Source organism: Adiantum capillus-veneris, chromosome 21 (genome assembly GCF_014529385.1).
Source record: "Adiantum capillus-veneris isolate H3 chromosome 21, ASM1452938v2, whole genome shotgun sequence".
In the NCBI taxonomy this organism is placed as follows: Eukaryota; Viridiplantae; Streptophyta; class Polypodiopsida; order Polypodiales; family Pteridaceae; genus Adiantum; species Adiantum capillus-veneris.
The window spans coordinates 143751964-143773403 of record NC_140951.1 but is presented as its reverse complement, the minus strand read 5'-3'; the positions used below and the strand labels follow the sequence as shown (position 1 = coordinate 143773403).

Sequence of the window (21440 nt, the reverse complement as noted above, 5' to 3'; positions counted from 1 at the left end):
CGAGGGAGGAGCACATGGGGATGGGGGGGGGGGGGGGGGGGGGGGGGGGGGGGGGTGCCCCGTGATGCCACAAAGAAAGCAAGCTCACGGTAGGTACTTGTACTTTATGGCATGTTCAAAGGCTTCGCCATCATTGATGAGGATGTCTATGGCCTTTGTCATGGGTTTGGATAGGTCCATCTCTACTAGCGCTTGGGGATGCTAGGATGGATTTTACTCTTTTCTTTGTCAAACTCCAAGGATTAGGGTTTAGTCTACGAGCCCTACCCCTCTTTGAATTCAAGGGTCCATTTGAATAGAAGCAAGGAGGAGTTCCTTAGCATCCATTCTCGAGTATATTGAAAGCCATCTCATCGGTTTTGAACACAAACAGAAAGTGATTTTAGAAAGGGCATGGTAGGATTTCACTTATGCTCCACGTGCCCGGCACTGTGCTTTGATCCATTGCTTAAGGAAAGCTGCTAGGGCTCTGGCCCCTGTGGTGATGAGACCAACAAGGGCTCTTTCCTCTAAATCTTATTGTATTTTTCTAGCTTGACTAGCAAGCTCTTAAGAGTATAGAAGGCTTACCCGTGCCAACTCCTTCTTGCCCTCTTAAGAACTTATGAGGGATGGCCTTAAGTTCCCCCTCGACAGGGACCTTAGTAGGTCCATGATCCGACCTTGCCACGCTTTGGAGATGCGGGGACCCACCATTTGCCATAGGGAGGATGGATGAGTCTTTGAAACATGGCGTATTGAAGCTGGTCTACATGTACGTGGTGTAGAATCGCTTCTATAGAAGAACCTGCTTCGACTTGTAATGAAAGGTTGGGGATCACGAGTGATTGATGGGGCAGGTGATTTGACAGGTCCCAAAACGTAGGGAGAGAAGTGGTGGCAGGGTAGCGAATGATGAAAGGAGGAGGGGGGGGCTAGGGAACCAGGGAGCGCCATATTCCCCCCCCCCCCCCCCCCCCCCCCCCCCCCCCCCCCCCCCCCTCTCTTTGATGGGACGACGGAGGAAAGAGGAGGGCGTAGACCTAACCCTAGGCCATAGCTAGAGCAGATCGTTCACACTTGAGCATCGACAAACTCACACACTCTTACACACAGGCTTTTAGAGAGAATGTATTTATGACAAACACACATCTTCAAAGTCATGGTAGCGTTCGTTTTTTCAATTTTCAAAATATCGCATAAAATTGAGCAAAAATTTAATGAGAAAATCCAACAAAGCATGTGCCATGACTAAATGGCACGGGGTCTTAAATGCCGCCCCGGCCATAGGATCGATGGCACACGACTGAGGGCTACAATCTCGAGGAGATTGATCGGCTCCAAAGATCGGGCAACGAGTGCGGGATCGAGGATTCGAACTTGGACAGGCGATGTGGCAGCTCGATGGGGTAACCAAGCGCGCATATGCATTTTGTCGAAATGTGGGTGTGTTCACATTTATTTATGCTTGTTTGAGTGTACACATTGGATGTCTGAGTTTACAAAATGTGTCCGAGTTTAGTTTTTGAAAACCTAACGGCGCCTGGCGTCTCTGCTTTTGTGCATGCACTTCTCCTCCTTGGATCCCATGGCTGGATCTTTCAAGACCCCCTGTTCTTTTGTATGTACTATGAGGCATCACCAGGCCTAGTTTTGCAAATCGAACAACCTGAGAACGGTCATGCTCACATTATTTATTGAGCTTGCTTTTATCCAAGGACAGTCATTACTTCAAGGCCACAGGCCAGCTTGAAAGTTGAAAGAGAGGTTCCTAGGGTAAATTTTCAGCATTAACGCCAGCATCGTCGCCATCATCATCTTTTCCATGCTCGGTCATATCCGCACAGAAGAGGCTCATCAAAAGGGGTGTTTTGAGTTCCCAGCGTTTACATAACGCGGGTTCTGAACTCCTCCTCTGTTAAAGTTGCCATTTATTTTTCTGTGCACCTTATCAAAACTAAATTTCACAAATTCTCGCCATGGTATCCTTCACCAGCACCAGAGAACAGCATCCCTTCTTCTGCACTTTCCCGTCATTGGAGGCATCCTCTTCCTTACCGTCTCCATCTTCATCTTGTGTGCTTCCATCGCCTCCGCCTTCTGTTCCTTCAACTGCATCGCCTACATTTTCATGTCCATCCGGCATCTCCAATAATGCATGCCTTGTTCAGAAACAGAGACAGATGCGCCACCTTGTTGCAGAGAGGCTACCCTTGCCAGAACTGCCATTTGCTTCCTTCGTCCAATCGGATCTCAGCAAACATTTCAAGGGAAGGGATGCCATTATGCGTCCTGTTTCCATAGCCGAATTTGGCTTCAAATCCCTATTTTCGCAAACTTTAGAGGAAAGCATCGAAGGTGAAGAAGAAGAAGAAGGAGACCGCAAAGTGAAAAAGAGACAGAAGAGCAAGAGGAATCACAGGCCTCTGCGGTTTAAGGTTGGAAACGCATCTGCCAAGCGATTACTTAGTGGTGCATTTGCAGGTGCAGTTTCAAGGACTGCAGTTGCTCCTTTGGAGACCATTCGGACTCACCTTATGGTAGGGAGTGGTGGACGCACTGTTCATGACGTGTTCAACCACATCATGCAAGACGAGGGCTGGCAAGGGCTTTTCCGAGGCAATGGTGTTAATGTGATTCGCGTAGCTCCAAGCAAGGCAATTGAGGTTCGTAGTCTCTCACTTCTTCTCAACTCCTTTAAAATGTGCAAAGCATGTTCAAAAGTTATTAGAGAATAAAAGTTCATGCATGTACCATGTGGATGTTTTAGCAGTTTTAGACTATTAGCTCATTTTGAACCTACATATTGCAAGTCAGATACACCTCTTTTTACCTTTTACATGGCCATGTTAGCTGTTTTTAGTAATGAATGTAGTGTTTCAATTTTTATTGAATTGCATGAGCATGAAGCTCTCAACTGCTTTTTTTTTTCTGGAATTAGATTTATTGCTAAACCCAGAAGAGTCAAGATGGTACTGGTTGATTAATTCCTCTTTGGAGTGCTCGGTCGGACTTTGATTCTGTTGTATGAATATAACTCTGTGGTTTATTATTCTTTTTTCTTGGGTTCATTTTTCAGTTTATTGTCAGTAATTTGTGGTTTTAAGATTCATTAGATGACATTTGACATGGTATAAGCTGTCATAGTCTTTATTATTGTCTTACAATTTCTCCATTTGACATCAAGTTACAAGCAAACATTACTACATGTGCTACCTTTTGTCATGTATTCTCAAATGGCAGCTGCGTGTGTGTGGTGCTAGTGTATGAGTATGTGTGTTTTGATGATGTCGTGAGCTGTCAAATATTAGGTCGTGGGCTGTTTTTCTCATGAGCTTCCCTATCGAGTGTATCGGCTGCTTCCTCTCTATGCTTGGCACAGAATATGGTGGTGCGAGTAAAGCAGGCCTTTTGGCCTTAGGCCTTACACTTACTCTCCTGCCCCCCCCCTCTTTCTCTCTTGTGTATCCTCTTTTACTCTCTCTCATTGTTTTTGTTTTACTGTCTCACTGTCTTGTGCTCTAGAGTTTGTTTTCTTTTGTAATTATGGTTTTGCTTATTTAATTGATTGCTAGTGTTCTAACTAGTTGTTATTGTGTGGACTCTTTCTTCTTAACTAAAGTAGTGCTATCGAAGTGTAAACAATAGCCATTTATCAGTAATAGTCAATTCTAATACTTTCATTAATGTAACATCGTAAATATTGGATAAATTTGTTTTCAAGATATTTCTATCTCCATTGTAAGTCTCTTAATTGCTAGGAGTTCAACATTTTTCTCTTTATCTCTTTACTCTTTAAGGTATCTCGTGTTTATGCTTCCACAATTGCATTGTATATTGTGATATGGTATCATAGCACAATGGCTTGTGATCCTAGGCAACTATGGGCTTAGGGACTGACTTCGGAGATTGCGTGCACGAATGGAGAATAGTTTATGGAAAGGGTCCTAGCATCGATTCTTTACTGCAGCTAAATAAGTAAGGCTTGAGTTTGCCTTGCTTTTGTTATCTATAAAACGTGATGTGATAGCTTATGGATTTTTTTGCAAATAAACAATTAAGACCTTAGTCTTCGAGGCTTTTGCCTTGGTCATCTACCAAGCACGATTTGTGATGATGTGACATGATGGAGACCGGACCCAAATAGACGAGGATGCGACTCTTGCCGATTACGATCTCAAGGGCCAAAATTTGACCATGTAAGCCGGTGATTTGCGGCAGGATTCACGTTGCTTTTGCGGTGGAAAATGCGGGCTGATGTGGTATTTGTACGAACAAGTGACGTGATTGTAACAGGCATGCAAAGGCCTCTTAACTACTAGGAGTGGAACTCTTGCCAATGCATATCTCAAGTGTGAAGTTTTCAGTTTCATTTAAAAGTGTAATTTTGCATATTCAGTTCCATTTGTTATTATCATTTGGCACTCGGTGCCATTTTGGTTACAATGGTATTATTGTTAAAGTTTATATTATCTCAAGTGAATAGCCCAATGTGATCCCAATATTTATTTTCTGCTATAGGGATTTATTTTACTTATTTGTCAAATCTTGGATAGGGCAATTTGCTTAGGAGGGTATTTATGGTCCCCAAGGCTAGTATATTAAGCACCCAAGAGCCCATTGTATTTTATCAATTTCATTGCCAAGGTTTGTTGGTTCACAAGTCTCTCTCTCTCTCTCTCTCTCTCTCTCGTGCTTCTCCCTTGGTTCATGGCTTTCGCATTGTCGACTTTGACATGGTATCAGAGCCTTGGCGTCGAGAGCACGTGTTGAGAAGCAAAGAAGGAGAAGTTGTCGACAATGTCATTTTAGAATGTTGGCAACTCAACGATCTATCTTCTCCCTTGGAGTGCTTTGAAACGCAAGCATATTGGCGACCTTTTCCCTCTCAACGCAAGAGCGTTTTGAGAGGCTAGGCGGGCACAAAGGGACTCTTTTGCGGTAGCTCCAAGCTTTGCAACGTTTTGTAACGCTACAATAGAGGAAGTGCAACTGTGTCGTTTTCTTGAGTGTCTTGAGAAGCCTATGCTTACGACCATTGCTTGGGAGCCCATTCAGAATTTCGTTTTAAACACCGAGTTCTTGGAGGGCTTGGGAGCAAGGACTCCCTTGGGGGCTTGCGAAAGTTGCAGGGAGTTTTGCCTTGTCTAGAGCGGCTTGGGGGATTGTAATTTGTAAGAAGCCTATTGGAGTGCGAGAAGGAGGACAACTCAAGTTTCCAGATCTTACACCTGCGACATGGCTCCCAACTAAACGGGGATAATTATGCTTAAGAAATTTGACCATGCGACTTTGGTTTATGTGGAAAGGCTTATGGCATATAGCCAAGGACTCGGAGACGCGTCCCACGAGGGATAGCAACAATAGGTACACCCGCCTTCACGATGAGGAGCATCTAAAATCATGCGTTGATTGGGATGCGAGCAATATGAAGGCAATGTCGGCCATTGCAGAATTTCATACGAAGAAAATTTCTCGAGCCATACAAACTTTGAAGATTGCCAATGCTATGTGGTCCAAGCTCGTTGGAATGCTTGATTGGGATTCTACGATGCAAGTGGTCACCCTTCTTGGACGGTTATTTGCCATCAAGTTTCCAACTGGAAGTTCCATGCAATCTTTTCTTGAGAAGGCAAAGGTTATTCATGAACAACTATCGGTTATGAAAAAGTGCATTGCCAAGTACTCAGTTAGTTGCTCACGAAATTGCTTGAGGAGCACGAGACGGTGTCCAGGACACTACGCTAATAGCTGGAATTTGATGATCTTAACTCTTTTCTCATTGAGGAAGACGCCATGTTAATCAATCAAAATTCGAGTTTCCAACAAAGATGGTGAAGCACTTGTTGCTTCGGATTCTAGAAAGCAGTCCATTAGCCGTTGTTAGAAATGTGGGAAGTGTAGTTCTTCGTCTAAAGATTGCAGATTCAAAGGCAAAGACAAGCATAATGAGGAAGTAGTCTTAATGACTCTGGGAAGGACAATAATAAGTTTGTTGGAGATTGCATTGGCAAGGACTCCCTCCTTCTAGTCAATTGGATGCCGTTGCTGTGGCCTGCCACTAGTCAGCTTAAGCTAGGGAGAGGCTTGTGAGTGGCAAAGAGGGGCAAACAATGCTCCCTACAAATGATTTTGACCTATCAGTGTTTGAACTTGTGGGTCAAAGCTCTATGCACATGCATCTCGCAAGGAACCAATGCGACATATCTAAAACATTATGGATGAGTGCACCGATCCATTGTTGTTGGTTGGATTATGGATAGGATGTGTTTCAAAGTTCAACATCTAGGAAGTTTGGACGTGATGAGTTCACAGTTCACGAATGGGAATTCTTGGACGTAGTAGAGGCAACTGGTGCTCAAGATGGCATTTTTTCTCAGGGGACACATTGATAATAGCAAATCCGAGGTGTATCGAGCATGACAGTTGTTGCTGGAGTGTCCATGGTAGCTTCTTCATCGACTTGGTCTCACTATTTATGTCCACTATGAGCTACAGATTGGGTGTTAAATGTTTATAGCATCTCAAGTGAATAGCCCAATGTGATCCCAATATTTAGTTTTGGCTTTAGGTATTTATTTTACTTATCTGTTAAATCTTGGGTAGGGTAATTTGGTTAGGGGGGTACTTATGGCCCCCAAGGCTAGTATATAAGCATCCTAGGCAAAGAGCTCCAAGAATGGAGGAGGGTGCCTTCAATCTTCGACACAACTTTTGGCACAAACGACAACCCACTTCTATGCATAGTTACATGGAATGGCCCTTTTCAGGTCATCGTTGCCCGTTCCCGATCGCCATTTCCCGTTCCCAATCTAGTTTCCCGTTCCAAATCCCCGTTTCGTGTTTCGGACGCGAGTGTCTGAAACAGGGAATGGCATTTCATACCAATTGTCATCCTTGTTCCTCATTCCCCGTTCCTCGTTCTTGATAACTATACTTGAAGTTCTATGACCTAATGCATACATATGGTCAATTGGCTTCAATGGAGGATCAGAAGGATTACAAAGAAGGGGGCCAAAGCGTCGAGTTTGACACCTTCGTATCATCTAGGATCTCTAGATGAGTTTTACCTAGTAGTTTGATACTGCTTTCTCCTGGTACTTCTTCTTTGAAGCCTCAAAAGCATTTTTCTTTCTTGAAGGGAATGCTTTGAAATGGTGGTCGTCCTTTTACTTCATGGACAAGCATCAAAGGTTTGGGTGGGACTCAAATAGTTGTTCGCTTCCCTTTGGTTGACACTAGCATATGAGGTGGATATTTTGACTTTTTTGAACCACTTGTGGTTCAAGTCAGACACTCTACAATCTTATAACCAAAAGGGATGCTTTTCTTTGAGTCATTTCTTTCAATCTAGAGTTGAAGTATAGCCTAAAGCAGGCGGCCTTTAACATAGACGAGATGATGGCCCATGCACAAGATGGTTGTGATGAGATGTTGATGTGGCAATTTTTGGGCCACAATGTTTGGAAGCAGGTTACTCTTGAAGGCCATAGTGCCCATCATTGATGTCTGGTGCCATTTGTAAAAACCTGATTAGAGCGTGGTCGAAGAAGAATAATTGTGACTTTATCTGATTAATAAGTAAAGAATTATTGCTAGGGACTCGACTTGAAGACCATTACCCATTGGAAGGAACTACTGTTATGTCCCCAGACATCAGGATGGGCATTTGCAATATGTCCGGCAAGTCTGAACATGGCCCTTTGGTTATTAAGTCCTATAAATAAGACTTGGGTCTCATTTGTGAGACATCTTGTGTAATCACCTCACTTTGGTTATTAAGTCTGAACATGGCCCTTTGGTTATTAAGTCCTATAAATAAGACTTGGGTCTCATTTGTGAGACATCTTGTGTAATCACCTCACTTGGACTCTTAGCCCTTGGCAGCTTTGCTCGCAGACCCATACTGGTGTGGGCTCGAAGCCTCGATGGTATCGGACATTGGCTCTTGTGGTAGAGGCTTGCCCGCTTGGCAGCTCTGGGGTGAAGCCAGTATTGGCTCTATGGCTAGGAACTGAGCTTGATGTCTGCTCACTATGTGTGTCTAGGTGTGAGTTTGACTTGTGTCATGTCATGTGTGCAGGATGGATTCGGTGAGGGACTAACATTGGTATCAGAGCCCCTTCCTGCTCGTATGCACTACATGGCGACGTGCACAAATGTCACAAAGTGATGACGTGGTGGATAGCAGAAACCCTAAAAAAACTTGCAAATCCTAATTTTTGCCACAAACCCTAATTTTTGGAAATCGCAGAGGTCCTTTTTTTTTTTTGGGATAATTTTGAGCAACGCAAATCTCAGCTTTTGGCCAAAAAACCATAATTGCTTTTTATTGCTCTCCTTGAGAGAGAGAGAGAGAGAGAGAGAGAGAGAGAGAGAGAGAGAGAGAGAGAGAGAGAGAGAGAATTTGCTTTTGCTTTCAGAAACTCTTTGTGAGAGAGGGAAAAGAGCTTTTGCTCTCAGGGCTTTTGATTTTGAAGCTTTTGGGGCTTTGCTTTTGGGCATCCCTTGTAACCTTTAAATAAGTGGTGAGGGCTTCACTTCTCAGAGCATCTGGACGAAGAGTCTGAGAGTGAAACCCTAACCGCTCTCTTGTACTTTGATGATTGATTAATACAAAAAGAAATACTGAAAGGGGCGCAAGTCTTTGGGGCCAATATCTCTAGGCACGGAACTCCGTCGCGCCAGTGCAAATCTATTGTGATTTGTGAATTGTTTGAAGTGGTTATTTGGTGCTGTTGTGATTGATTCTTGACTTGGAGTGTCCAAGTCTGTTACAGTGGTATCAGAGCACGGCCGATTTCTCTTCTACGGGAAATCCGATCCCAAATTTTTTTTTCCGCGACACCTACGGCTTTAGGCAATGATCAGTCGACTCCCTCTGAATCTGGAGATGCGGGCAGGGATCACAACGAAGATTCTGGCACGGAGTATGGCCCGCCTAGGCCTACTCAAGCGGAGCAGCAAGAGATGGAGCGTTGTCAATTGATTGGCGATGCAACAAAGATGATGCTCAATTTTGCCAAGGACCTGAAGATGGCAAAATATATGAACCAGACCTCTTTGGAAGAGGTACAGACGGAGTGGCAGAGAACCACAACACCACTCCCGAAACCCGCTCTCAAGAAACCTTCTGTCTCTAAGAAATATACGGAGAAGGAACTGGAGAACGTGGTTGATGCACGGATTGCTCAGCTTTTCGGCGTGCAAAAGAAAGACAAAAAGCACGGCAAAAAGCAGAAGAAAGGCACCGACTTCCTAGGATATTTGGGTCGTCGATCGACATTCGACAAGGCAAAGAAACAAAAGAAGCGTGTCAAGTTTGAAGGCTTACCCAATTCTTCTTCTTCTTCTTCTTCTTCTTCTTCTGACAGTTCTTCTAGCTCTTCAAACTCGAGCGAAGAAGACTGAAAAAGCAAAAAGCGAAGCAAGAAACAAAGCTTCGGAAAGGGTAAGAAAAAGGCAAAGAAGGCTACATCTCGCCCATAGACTGACAGTTCTACTAAGGACTCGTCTATAGACAGCTCAGATTCCCATGACGGAAACTTTTATGCGAACAAGAAGAATTTTTTTACAAAGCTAACCAGTATGACTTTCTCGAAGATAAAAGCAAGAAAGTCCGAGAGTTTAAGGAAGGTGGCCACTCGATCAAGTTTGGTTTTTTTTTTCAGGATACTTAGATGCTTCGAACGGGATATTTGGGTCGTCGGTCGACATTCGACAAGGCAAAGAAACAGAAGAAGCGTGTCAAGTTTGAAGGCTTACCCAATTCTTCTTCTTCTTCTTCTTCTGTTGCGATCGCAAGAACCCAAGTTCGCTTGGGCGTATCGATTCCTAATCTTGTTTTTGAAGAGTGACATGAATCCCAAGAAAGAAGGGCTTGTCCAACCTCCCCTTGTGTCTCTTTTCACTCATTGAGAGCGGACCGTGCCCTTAGCGGCCGGCCACTCGACGCGAGGTGGGAAAAAGCAACCTTGTTGTGAGCGCAAGGCCGCCAAGTGGTGCGTCCGCAGAAAGGAGTAGAACTCGGGTGAAGAGAAGATCCTTCTCAAACACAGATTGCAAGCGAAAGAAGCCCTCAAGATCCTCAAGAACTGTAAGAACCTCAAGAATCCAAGAATCCAAGACCCTAGTGCATGGTCATCACCCGAAGTGGAATGGATACTTCGCATACAGGTGGTGGGCATGAGACAGGCGACGAAGAGTTCTCTCCACCAAGAGATTTTTCCGACCCTCCCCCTTTGCCATCTACACCATCTACGCCACGAGTTGTACCAACTTCTATGGAGGAGATGGTCAAGTCGATGTTGGAGATGATGGCACAACAACAAGAAACGAATCGAGTTGCGTTGGCACAACTAGCAAGAAAAGCAGAACAACAGTAAGCCAAGGACCGCGAGCACGAAGAAAGAAATGGAAGAATTGCCGAACAATAAGAAGCAAATCGCCTTGCTTTAGAACGCGAGCGCAATGAACGAAACGAAAGAAAAGCAAAACGAAAGGCCGAGCGTGAAGCTCAAAGAGTGGCCTTGGAGATCGAGCGTGAGGCTCAATGAGAACTACGCACTCGAGAATTGGTTCGACAAGCGCTTGCCTTGAAGTACGAACCAACCAAAGATTGTGGGAGTTCCTCAAGTGGCGTAAGCCACGATGTGGATTTCAACCATCCAGTCACAGAGAAGTTGACTTTCAGTAAGTATGATGGTAAGATCTATGCTACGGTTATTCATTCTTGGTTGCATCAATTTAATGCTTATTTTGCGACAACTAAGAAGAAAGGAAATAGCAAAGTTTTGACTGCAGCCATGTACCTTGTCGGTGATGCCATTAATTGGTACCACGCGTGGCAAGAGGCACAATTAGCCGTGCACCTAGAGGAAGCCGACGAATTCACGTTCCTTTCCTTCAATTGGGTTGATTTCCAAGACAAGCTCAAGGTGCGGTTTATGCCACCTCAGTACCTAGCAGGATTGAAGGAAGATTGGCGCGCTCTCAAGCAAAATGGTATGCCTGTTATGTATTTTTCTAATCATGTTTTATAGCTAGGTACCCAATTACGCAAGTCGGATGATGAACGCAAAGAGGCATTCCTTTTTGGGTTAGACGACTATATCAAGTTTGATGTAGAAGTCTTCGACCCAATCGATCTCAACAAGGCGGTAGCGATTGCTCTCGCACAGGAGATGAAGCACAAGAAGAGAAAGCCCAAGGAGAACAAGACTTCCACAAGTACCTCGCAGACTTCCCAAAACCCTCGGAACGATAAGAATGATAACTCTTCTAACCAATCTTCCAACAGTCTCTCGGAAAAGAATTCTTCCAATGAATCTAAGGGTAAGGCTAACACAATTGCTGAACCTAAGCTTACTCCATATGAAAAGGCAGCACAAAGAATTGTAGGAGGATACATCACGTGGGAAGAGCAAAGCACTTATTCTAAGGAAAGTCGATGTTTTCATTGTCACATTAAGGGTCACATAAAAAGAATATGTCCTAAGCTTGAATCGAATGAATCTAAAGAATCCACAGAACCCACTTCCTTTGTCAATGCAATTAATGATAACACGAGTGTACCCCAATTTTCTCTTGACCCTCCCATTGATGATTCTCTCATTAAATGTTATGGTCATGTGTCGGGGCAGCGTTTTGTCATAATGTTTGACCCAGGTAGTATGCATGATGTGATCAGTCCCTCTCTTGTTGAGAGAGCCCACCTAGAAGTTAGTCAGAAATCTCCTCTCGAGGTCTCTGGCTTTGTTCTCGGTATGGACACTCTCATCACGCAAGAGTGTCTTGGTGTGTTGTTTGCAATTCAACAAGCTGCCTTCACTAGAAGATTTGTTGTCTCCTCTCTCAGGATGTGATGATTTTGGGCATTTGATGGTTCCGTGATCTTAACCCTCTCATTGATTGGGAGGCTAACACTCTCACTCTCCATGCCAAAAGTGATTCTCCCATTGTTATTCGTGAAGAGGACATTGTTCATTCTCCATCTCTCATTGCTAATATGCAGGACAAGATTGAATGGATTCAGGAGAAGGAGACTTTCTCAGTCTCTTCTTCTCCAAAGCAAGACACTCATGATTTGCATGATTATGATAAGCATGATGATTTGAATGACAATGATTTGCATGATGATTTGGATGATAAGGAAAAGCATGATGATTTGCATGATAAAGATGTGATTTCTCACAAGCATGATGAGTTGCATGAAGATAATGTGATTGTTCACGAGGATGATGTGTTAGTGGATGCTTTTTCTAGCGAAGCTAACCTCATTGTAGATTCGATCAATCACGAAGAATCGATCTTGGCTTTCGAGTTGAGGTCCAAGAACCCTTGTAGGACGATTCGATCATTCAAGTAGAAGCGATCTTGGCTCTCGAGCCTAGGTCTAAAGAAGTAGTATGTGTTCGCATGATTAATACTCATGCATTGTTCGAGTGTTTCATTCGTGATCATTTCTTGTATTTTAGTCAGCATCTTTATGTGAGCCCTTTTCCTAGGCATGACATTGTACGTTGAGCACGTTTCACTCATGAATGAGCACGAATGTATGCGGATTTTTCATGGAAAGCTGAAAAGTATGTATGTAAGGAAGTCACATTCCATGTCTCTTCCTTGGCATGACACATTTGTAGAATGAGCACATGAAAGTACGAGCACCAAGCATGGGCATTTTCGTTGTGAATTGCCACAGTTGATTGCTTTAGATCAAAGAGAGATTCGATCTCATGTTTGCGTGTGTGTGGTGAGCGGTTTAGCACTCCGTCTATTGGTTCATTTACATTACATGCACAGTCTTTGAGGAAGACAAGATTTTTTCCACTCACTTTACATGGAATAGGTATGTTCATGGTTTTGTGTTGGAAATGGTTTCACGAATTTTCAGCCATGGAGATTCTTGAAGAAGAAAGAAGCATGACTCTAGACGAAGTTGAAGCATTGAAGGAGCCACAGAAGACTGTGTCGTTTTCGACGCGGCCCAAAGAAGCAAGCGTTGCAGACCTTTATGAAGTTCAAGTACCGCACGACCCACACATCAGAGTGGGCCGGCGAAGAGTCCCTTCCAGGATTCCGGATGCTATTGGCGATCTCCCTCGACACCATACAGTTCGGTAACAATAACTCTCTTTGAAAAGAAGGAGATGTCACGTGACACATCCAGCCCTATGTTTCTGTGGACAAGGTACAGCATGATCAGGGTTCAGTCAGTCCAGTTAGTCTAGATTTAGTAGTGATCTGGCACTTTTGTGAGTCTATTCGTAGACCGTGCATGCCCAGTCACTTAGTGTAGATGCATATCCTTTGGTTGGTTGCACACAGCATGATCATGAGCATTCCCATCAGAATCCATTAGGGAAATTTTTCAATGGATTTAGCCTATTTTACCTATTTTTGACATTTTTCACTTGTTATTTTTAAGTGACTTTTGTTGGAAAGTATTCGTAGACCGTGCATGCCCAGTCACTTAGTGTAGATGCATATCCTTTGGTTGGTTGCACACAGCATGATCATAAGCATTCCCATCAGAATCCATTAGGGAAATTTTTCAATGCACTTAGTCTATTTTACCTATTTTTGACATTTTTCACTTGTTATTGTTAAGTGACTTTTGTTGGAAAGTAGGACGGGAAGTTGGTCAACACTGGAACTTGTAAAGTAAAAGGATGTCTAGGTCCCCCTGTTGCACTTAGCAAGTTGGTGGATACTAGGAAGTGAACTTAATAAAGACATAAAGTCAAGGTGGGATCACCAACAAAAAGTATCCGACAGTTGGGTCAGATTGCACTTTGGATACGGTCCCAATGAGGATAGATGGTCAGATGACCAGTGGAAGCCCAATGGAAGCATCTTTTAAAAATTAGGGAACTGCTATTTTAAGGCATGAAATGTGTTCGCGTCATTACCTTCAGAATGACAAGGGAAACATTTTATTACTCTGTTGCAAAGTCAACTGATGCACCAGTTGAGAGATTTTTAAGTAGGAAGGCCAATGCAAGGAAATTGCATGTATGAGTGCCAAGTGACACTTTTTGGTCAATTTACCAAGTCTGGGAGAACAAAACTCGTAACTGCCTTTTTGGAGCAGTTTTGGAGGTTGTTAACTCTGATTTTCAACCATTTCTCTCCATTTTTGAGCTCCCCATGACTTTGCCTAGGAGCTCATTTTCAGCATTGGAAGGCATCATATGCGTGTTTATAAGGCCGTTTTGCTTCGTTTTCAACGATACGCAGGTTTTGGCAGCCATGAAAATCTTCCTCTTTTTGTATCTATTTGTTCACAGATGCATTACAGGTCAAGGGCAAGAGAGGGGACGCTCGATTTATGCTGGGGGGGGATGCTTCATTGAGAACCTGTCTCACAGGTTAAGAGCTTTGGAGTGCTTGCTTTCCTCTCTATGTATAGTGTGGTGCTAGGAGTGGTGACTTGCACACTACACACTGCTCTCTCTCTCCCCTACGTGCAGTTATGTGATGCCCCACAAGAGGGCTCTTCATTTGACTGATGTACAACTGTGTTGGTTCATGCGTTTGTGCTGAGGCAAGAGCCTCCTTGAGCAGGAACAGGGGTAGCTAACTGCTACTCCAAAGCAGGCACCGGTAAGGGTCATAACCTCACCGTATAGGTGCGTTTTCAGCGCTGTGTATGCGTTGTAAATTGACTGTTTTTCAGCCATACGGACGCTAGAACCATTGGGAATAGTGCCCCACTGGCAGAGGACAGTTAGGGGATTGTTTGGGGCTGAAAAGAGGGCAAAAACCAGTAAATACAGCGTGCTGAATTTACTGTTTTGTAGCAGGAATCAGAGGGTTTATGCCAATGGAAGTCGGTTCCAACTGGGGAATTGGTTTCGCGCAAGTTTTGGGGTTGTTATGTTGCCAAAATTTGGCCAAATCAAGTGGTATCTAGTTGGATATAGACAAAGGATTCCCAGGACTACTTTGTAAATTTACCCTCTCAAAGTATAAAGAAATACCGAAAGGGGCGCCAATTTTGGGGCCTACAGGTTGTCGGCGTTTGCTCAGAGCATTCTAGCTTCCGAGCCGTGTGTGTGCTTAAGTTTTAATTCCCGTCGTAGGTTCCCTTTGCAAAGTACTTTGTGTGTGTGTGTTTAAAGTAAAGAATTTCGGGTGAAAGCCAACGTTTACCGCCCCACAGGCCGGTTTCACTTCACAGCGGAAAACCCAGTAGCCTAGCATTTTTTCTTCAGGCAAGGATCGCCAACAGACCCATCCAGCTATCGTTTTTGAGGAACCTTCCCTAGCGTTTTTCAGAAACACATAAGCCTAGCGTTTTAGAAGATCCCATCGGTTGCAGACATCGCCATTTTAGCAATAGAAGACTAGCAAGATTCAGCCCTAAGAAGGTAGCAGATTCAGCCGAGTTTTCAGTCTTGAAGAACCTCAGTTTTCAGCCCTAGACCTGTAGATTTTCAGCGTCAAAGACCTACGAAAACAGTCCCAAAATCAGCGTTTTTGGACTAGTCGCAGATTTCTGCCCATAGCGTTTTTGGACAGCAGTAGAAAGATTGCAGATTTCAGCCCTAGTGTCGGCCTCGTCATCCCTGCCGTCGTCGTCAACATAGCCTAGACTTGCATTAGTCTCATGGATACTGTTTGTACCAGATTGTGCAATCAATAGTAGATCACTCTCGTCGACGAGAGTGGGGCCTTCAGAGGAGGGTTTTACGTCTCTGGTGTCGTATCTCTCTTCTCTCTCTATCTCTGAGTCTCATACACTTGCACGCACAGTGTCCATTGACTTTGTTTGTGATCATAGCATTCTCTGATTCAGAACGGAAGGCTCTACCTTCCATAAGAACAAAAGGAACCTTGAGCACAGTTCGGAGCACTCATCTTGAGCAAAGCACAAATATTCATTCCGCTGCACCTAACAAATAACCTAACCCTAATTTTTGGTGTAGGTTTCAGGATGGAAAGTCGCTTAAGAAGCTTGTTGACTTGAAGATGAAAGAAGGGACACCTATGTCCAATCATCTGAATGAATTCAACACAATCTATAGTCAGTTGTCAGCTCAAGGTGTCAAGTTTGATGAACCTGTTAGAGCTATGTTCCTGTTGATCACATTGCCGGAAAGTTGGGACACTTTTAGCACAACTTTGAGTAATTCTGCACCTCCAGATGGTTTGAACATATCACGTGTAGAAGGAAGTCTGCTTACTGAAGAAACCAATAGAAAGACAATGGACAAAGGCAAAGGAACAGCCTTAGTTGTCCGGGAAGGACCAAAGAAAAGTACAAAGGTGGAAAGAGGCGATATTTAACCTTTGCAGGATCTATACTGATACCATCCTTAGACACTATGTGCCCAGGAAAGTGACAGCCCAACTCTTCGAACACAATGGTCAAGTGACGCCTTTGCTCCTCTTCATTCTTTGAGTAGAGTATCATGTCGTCAAAGAATGTGTCAACAAACTTCTTATGCCAGCGGAAAACCCGGTCCGTCATTCTATTGAACCTGGCAGGAGCATTTGTAAGACCAAATGACATCACTAAGAACTCATAAAGACCAAATGTCGTTCTAAACGCAGTCTTGTGCACATCCTCTGGCCTTATACGAATCTGATGGTACCCACTCTCAAGGTCTATCCTGCGTAAAATTGCAGTACGCTCTAAACGGGCAAGAATAACATTAATTCTTGGGATAGGAAACTTGTTCTTGATGGTATTCTTGTTCAACGCACGATAGTCAATACACATGCGCAAAGAGGCATCCTTCTTCTACACTAAAAGCACTGGGGAGCAAAAGGGTGAAGAACTAGGATGAAGCAGCCCCTTCTCTAAAAGCTCCTCTACTTGGCTCATAATCTCTCTCCTGCGCCGCACTAACCTTGTAGGGAGGTCCGTTCGGTGGGCTACACCCTGGCACCAAAACTATCGCATGGTCCTCAGGCCTCTCCAACGGCAATTGCAACGGTAATGAATAAAAACTCTCGTTAAAATGTTGACCTTTCATTATCTAACACAAATAAATTTGACTGTCAATTATCTGAAACATCACGTGCGAATATCAAGTACACAAAAAGATGATTTTTAATCACAGAAGTGATAGCCGAAGTAGATACAATAGGGAGTTTGGACAGACTCCCCTTTGAGCTTTACATCCAAAACATGAGTTTTGTCTCTATTCTAAAAGGTGATCGTTTTGTCGAAGACATCCAGTACACCATGTGCTTTGAACATCCACGGGATTCCCATTAGTGCATCACACCCTTCCAATGGCATGATATAGAACTCTTCAGTGTCCACATATGACTGAATATGCAGACGTAGTTTTCCAATGATGGGTGTCACACACTCTGAGTGGCTAGGACATGCTAACCTTGCCTCTGTTGTGTACCCCATCTCTTCAGCTCTGATGCCGAGCTTCATATCCAACTCTGGTGATATAAAGTTTGCTTTGGCACTTGGATCAAAGAACATGAGTGCCGTCTGATCTCTGACTTTACCCCATGCTTTGCATAACTCGTTGGCATCTGTACTTGGCCTGTCACCCACCATATCTGGCACCAAACCTTGTCATGGGCTTAAGCTTCTTTCCTTTCTTATCTTCGTTATCATCCGAATCAGTTGGCCTTTTCCTTTGTGGACAATCTGCAACAAAGTGACCAAGCTGTTCGCATATAAAGCATTTATTTTCAGCCTTCAAGACCTTCTTTTCCTCAAGCGTCTTGCGCACAAAAGGCTCCCTTTTTGGCTTCTTTGCCTGTGCTCTAGAAGTTTTGGCTGAGTCCTTATCCTTGTTGTCCTTTTATGACCCGTGTGGTGCTTCACGAGCCGTTTTGACAAAGGGCTTCTTTGCTGAATTTTTCTTTTGTTGCCTCCCTTTTGTGTTGCCCGAGAACCCAATGTCCTCTCCCTTCAATAAGGCAAGACCATGTTGGAAACTTCCATAAGTTGAGTGAGGGTAGCCATTCCGTTCTTTGTACAGTAATCCCGAAGCCCTCTAGGCAGCCCACAACAATTCTTCTCAATCTGCTCTGTCAGTGACACAAACCTATAGGAGGTTACTGAGAGCAATGCTTTGGAGAACCTCCGATTGTACTCCTGTAGGCTCTTGCAAGTAGCCGCAGTGAGTTGGTGCCAATCGTCATGACATCAACTTCAAATTCATTTGACAGCCATGTAGATGCGAACATTTGTTTGAAGTATACCCATGTGGCAAGTGCCTGTCCTTGCATCAACAATGTCATTCACCATGTAAGCGCATTGTCTTTGAAGAAAGTGCTAGCTTTCTTGACCTTAGAGGCCTCTGTAAAATTCCCCCCTTCATCAGTTGTATCAAATTGTTGGAGGAAAGTAAGAGCCTTTGTCTTATTCTCAAAGCGGCTGAAAGTGCTAAACTTTACAGCTGCACCACCTTCTTTTTAAGCTTTTGGTTTCTCCTGTGCCCCCAAATTGTCGTAGGGAATTGTTTGCAACATGGGCACTGTGATAGGGATCATCGGCGCGCCTTGGCCATTGACATTTTGCGTCGTAGGTGCCGTATCTGCCTGTTGTCTAGAAAAACGAGCCATGCTAAAATTACCTTGTGGAACCTCAAACTGGCCCTGGTTGCTTTGAAAGCCTTGGTGCATGCTGATGCTACCATACATGTGTTTCCATGCGCATAACCAGCCATACTTTGGAACACAGATCCTCCCTGAAATAGTGTAGGTTGTGGAGAAACTTGATGCATTGCCTGGAAACTGGTTCCTTGTCCCTGTAACACATGCGGGCTTGGGAAGGTGGCGGGTTGAACAAGCAAAGCCTGTAAATAGGCGTCCTAACCACGTGTTCAAGGATGGAAGGAACCTGTTTTGGAGCCCCTGACTCCGCACTATGCAAGTGTTCCCTATCCTGGTGAGACGCATGAAGTACTTGGGGTGAGCTTCAACAGGCTCCACGGGTTGTGTGAGTTGCCTTGACTGTTGTGGCATTGGTGGTGCTTGCAAAAACTCCATAAACCTTGGGTTTTGCACCAGTCGAGAAAACACATTCACAGCGGCAAATAACTAAGTCTTGAACGCATCATCTTCAAGTTGCCCAGTCATAAAGCCCTGCATTGGGAGAACATTCACATCAATAGGAGGTACAGACCGGGGTGGCCGTGAACTCTCGCCAACCTCAAACACGAGGAATTTTTTGCCTCTTCTTCGAAGAGGAACCCTTTCCCATAATGTCCTTGCCTTTGTCAGCCATATTGTAATCCCACGTTCTTCTACTCTGTGTCTTCACCAAACCAACCGAGGCTCACTTCTTGAGGAAAAAGTTATTCTATCCAATGGAACCATGAAACCGGCCCGTAGGGCGGTAGACTTTGGCTTTCACCCGAAACTTTACTCTAGACTTTAGGACACAAAGAAAGTTGCAAATAAAACCTGTGACGGGGATTAACACTTCAAGATACGCGGCTTGAAAGCTAGAGTGCTACCAAGTAGATGTCCACACTTGTTGGCCCCAAAGGCTGGCGGCCCTTTCGGTATTTCTTTCTTGTATTCAAAGAGGGAATAAAACCCGTGATTTCCTACAAGCTGCCCTGCATAATTTGGGCTGAAAATGACATGATCTGGCCCGATTTCAGTAGCATAACTCTACTAGGACGCTTCACAGACAATATCCCCACACAATAGGTGTCACCAGGAGGTGTATTTTTCCTGTTGCCTTCCGTATGTAAGTATTAGATATATTTATTTTATTTTTACTTGTTTGTTCCAGAACCCTTGAAAAGGTGCAAGTGGACATTGCATGGCCAGTGTGAAACGGCTGCAGCCAAATGGGTTTCTCACATCGGGGATCTAGGTCGGTCAGACAGGGACTGCTCGGGCCAGTTAGCACTGAATTCTGATGAGTATGGAAGCTCGTGTGCGCCAAACTGGAATTTGGGCCACTCGTCAAGTCACTGCAACTTTATAAGTTGAAAGGGGCCAATAAATTAACCCACATTGTAGATGTTGGTCAAATGGTAGTCTTCAATGATGGTTAGGAGACCGATAGGGACGCCATGGAAGCATCTCCTAAAATTTAGGGAACTGCTATTTTTGACCGGAAAATGTGTTTGCGTCATTAGCTTTGGAATGACAAGGGGAACATTTTATTGCTCTGCTGCCAAGTCAATTGACGCACCAGTCGAGATATTTTTAGCAGGGAAAGCCCAAACTCGGAAACTGGGCGACGTGTCAGCCTGTGAGCCTGTTCTGCCACTCTGGGAGGCAAAAACGAGTTGCATATCAACAAAGGGGTGCCATTTTCAGCCTTAGGTGGATTGTAGCAGGTACAGAAGCTATGGAATGCTTACCTTGCCCTCTATGCACAGTATGGTGACGGGAGTGATGCCTTGCACGCTACATACTGCTCTCTTTCTCCCCTACGTACAGTATGTTATGCCCCACTAGTGGGCTTCTCATTTGACCTATGTACAACTGTGGGGAAATATGCTTTCATGCTGAGGCAAGAGCCTCTTTGTACAAGAACCGGTGTAGCTAGCTGTTGCACCAAAGCAGGTCCACGAGAGGGTGATAACCTCTCGATTGCGCAATAAATTCAGCACTGTTTGCTTGCTGTTTTTACTCTGTTTTGAGACTGTTTTGTGCCCGGGATGCTTCCAGAATCAAGGGGCACCAAGCCCAAGGTGCAGGGAACAGTGTAGGGACCGTCGTGTGCCCAAATCAGGTCAAAAACAGGACGGAACCAGAATTTACAGCGACCTGGAATTTACTGGATTGTGCTCCCAACTGAGGGATAACGCCAGTGGGATAGAGTCTTGAGCTTGGAAACTGATTCGGATTAATTTCGGTTGTTATGTTGTTGAAATTTTACCGAATCTGGAGCGTACTAGTTGGATGCAGGTGTTATCTTCCAAGGACTCTCTTTTTGTAATTCCTGCTCTCTAAATTAACGAAATACAGAAAGGGGCGCCAGTCTTTGGGGCCTACAGGGTGTCGGTCTCGTGTGCGCAGTGACATTCTAGTCGCTGGACGCAACTGTGTTCTCTTCCCTTCTCAGTGCTTTGTGTGAAGTTAACAGGTAATTGAAATAGTACCGCCCTCTACGTTGTACGGGCCGGTTATATGGTTCCATCGACGGGATAGTCACTTTTTCTTCAAAAAGTGCAGCGTGGATTGTTGTGGGTGAAAGCAACACAGAGCTTGTCGATATGGGAGAGAAGGGAGACCAAGTACTTGAAGAGGGATCTTCCTCACATGGCACAGAGAAAATCCCTTCAACTCTTAAAAGAAGAGGACAGGTTGTTTAGAACTCAACTGCGTTGTTGCATGGACATGTTTCAACAGTTAGCTAGCAACCCAAGGATGCAGGAATTCTTACAAGCTCCCACACAGGGTTTTCAGCCTCCTACACAGGGTACGACTGAGCCGTTGCAGGAAAAGGAGATTTCCAATGCGCAGAGGACTCATGATGCTCGAGGGAAAGCCCATGTTGTTAAGCAGCTAGCGGT

General features: G+C 44.4%; 1 protein-coding gene across 1 annotated transcript in view; it reads left to right on the top strand.

Moving 5' to 3' along the window:
* Positions 1-1770: 1770 nt before the first annotated feature.
* The window catches only part of LOC147431871 (adenine nucleotide transporter BT1, chloroplastic/mitochondrial-like), a 63598-nt gene continuing 43928 nt past the window's right edge, over positions 1771-21440 (top strand). Inside the window, exon 1 of the mRNA XM_086494339.1 lies at positions 1771-2645. Coding sequence (XP_086350465.1) covers positions 1959-2645 — 687 coding nt within the window. The 5' untranslated portion in view covers positions 1771-1958. The remainder of the gene's footprint in view (positions 2646-21440) is intronic.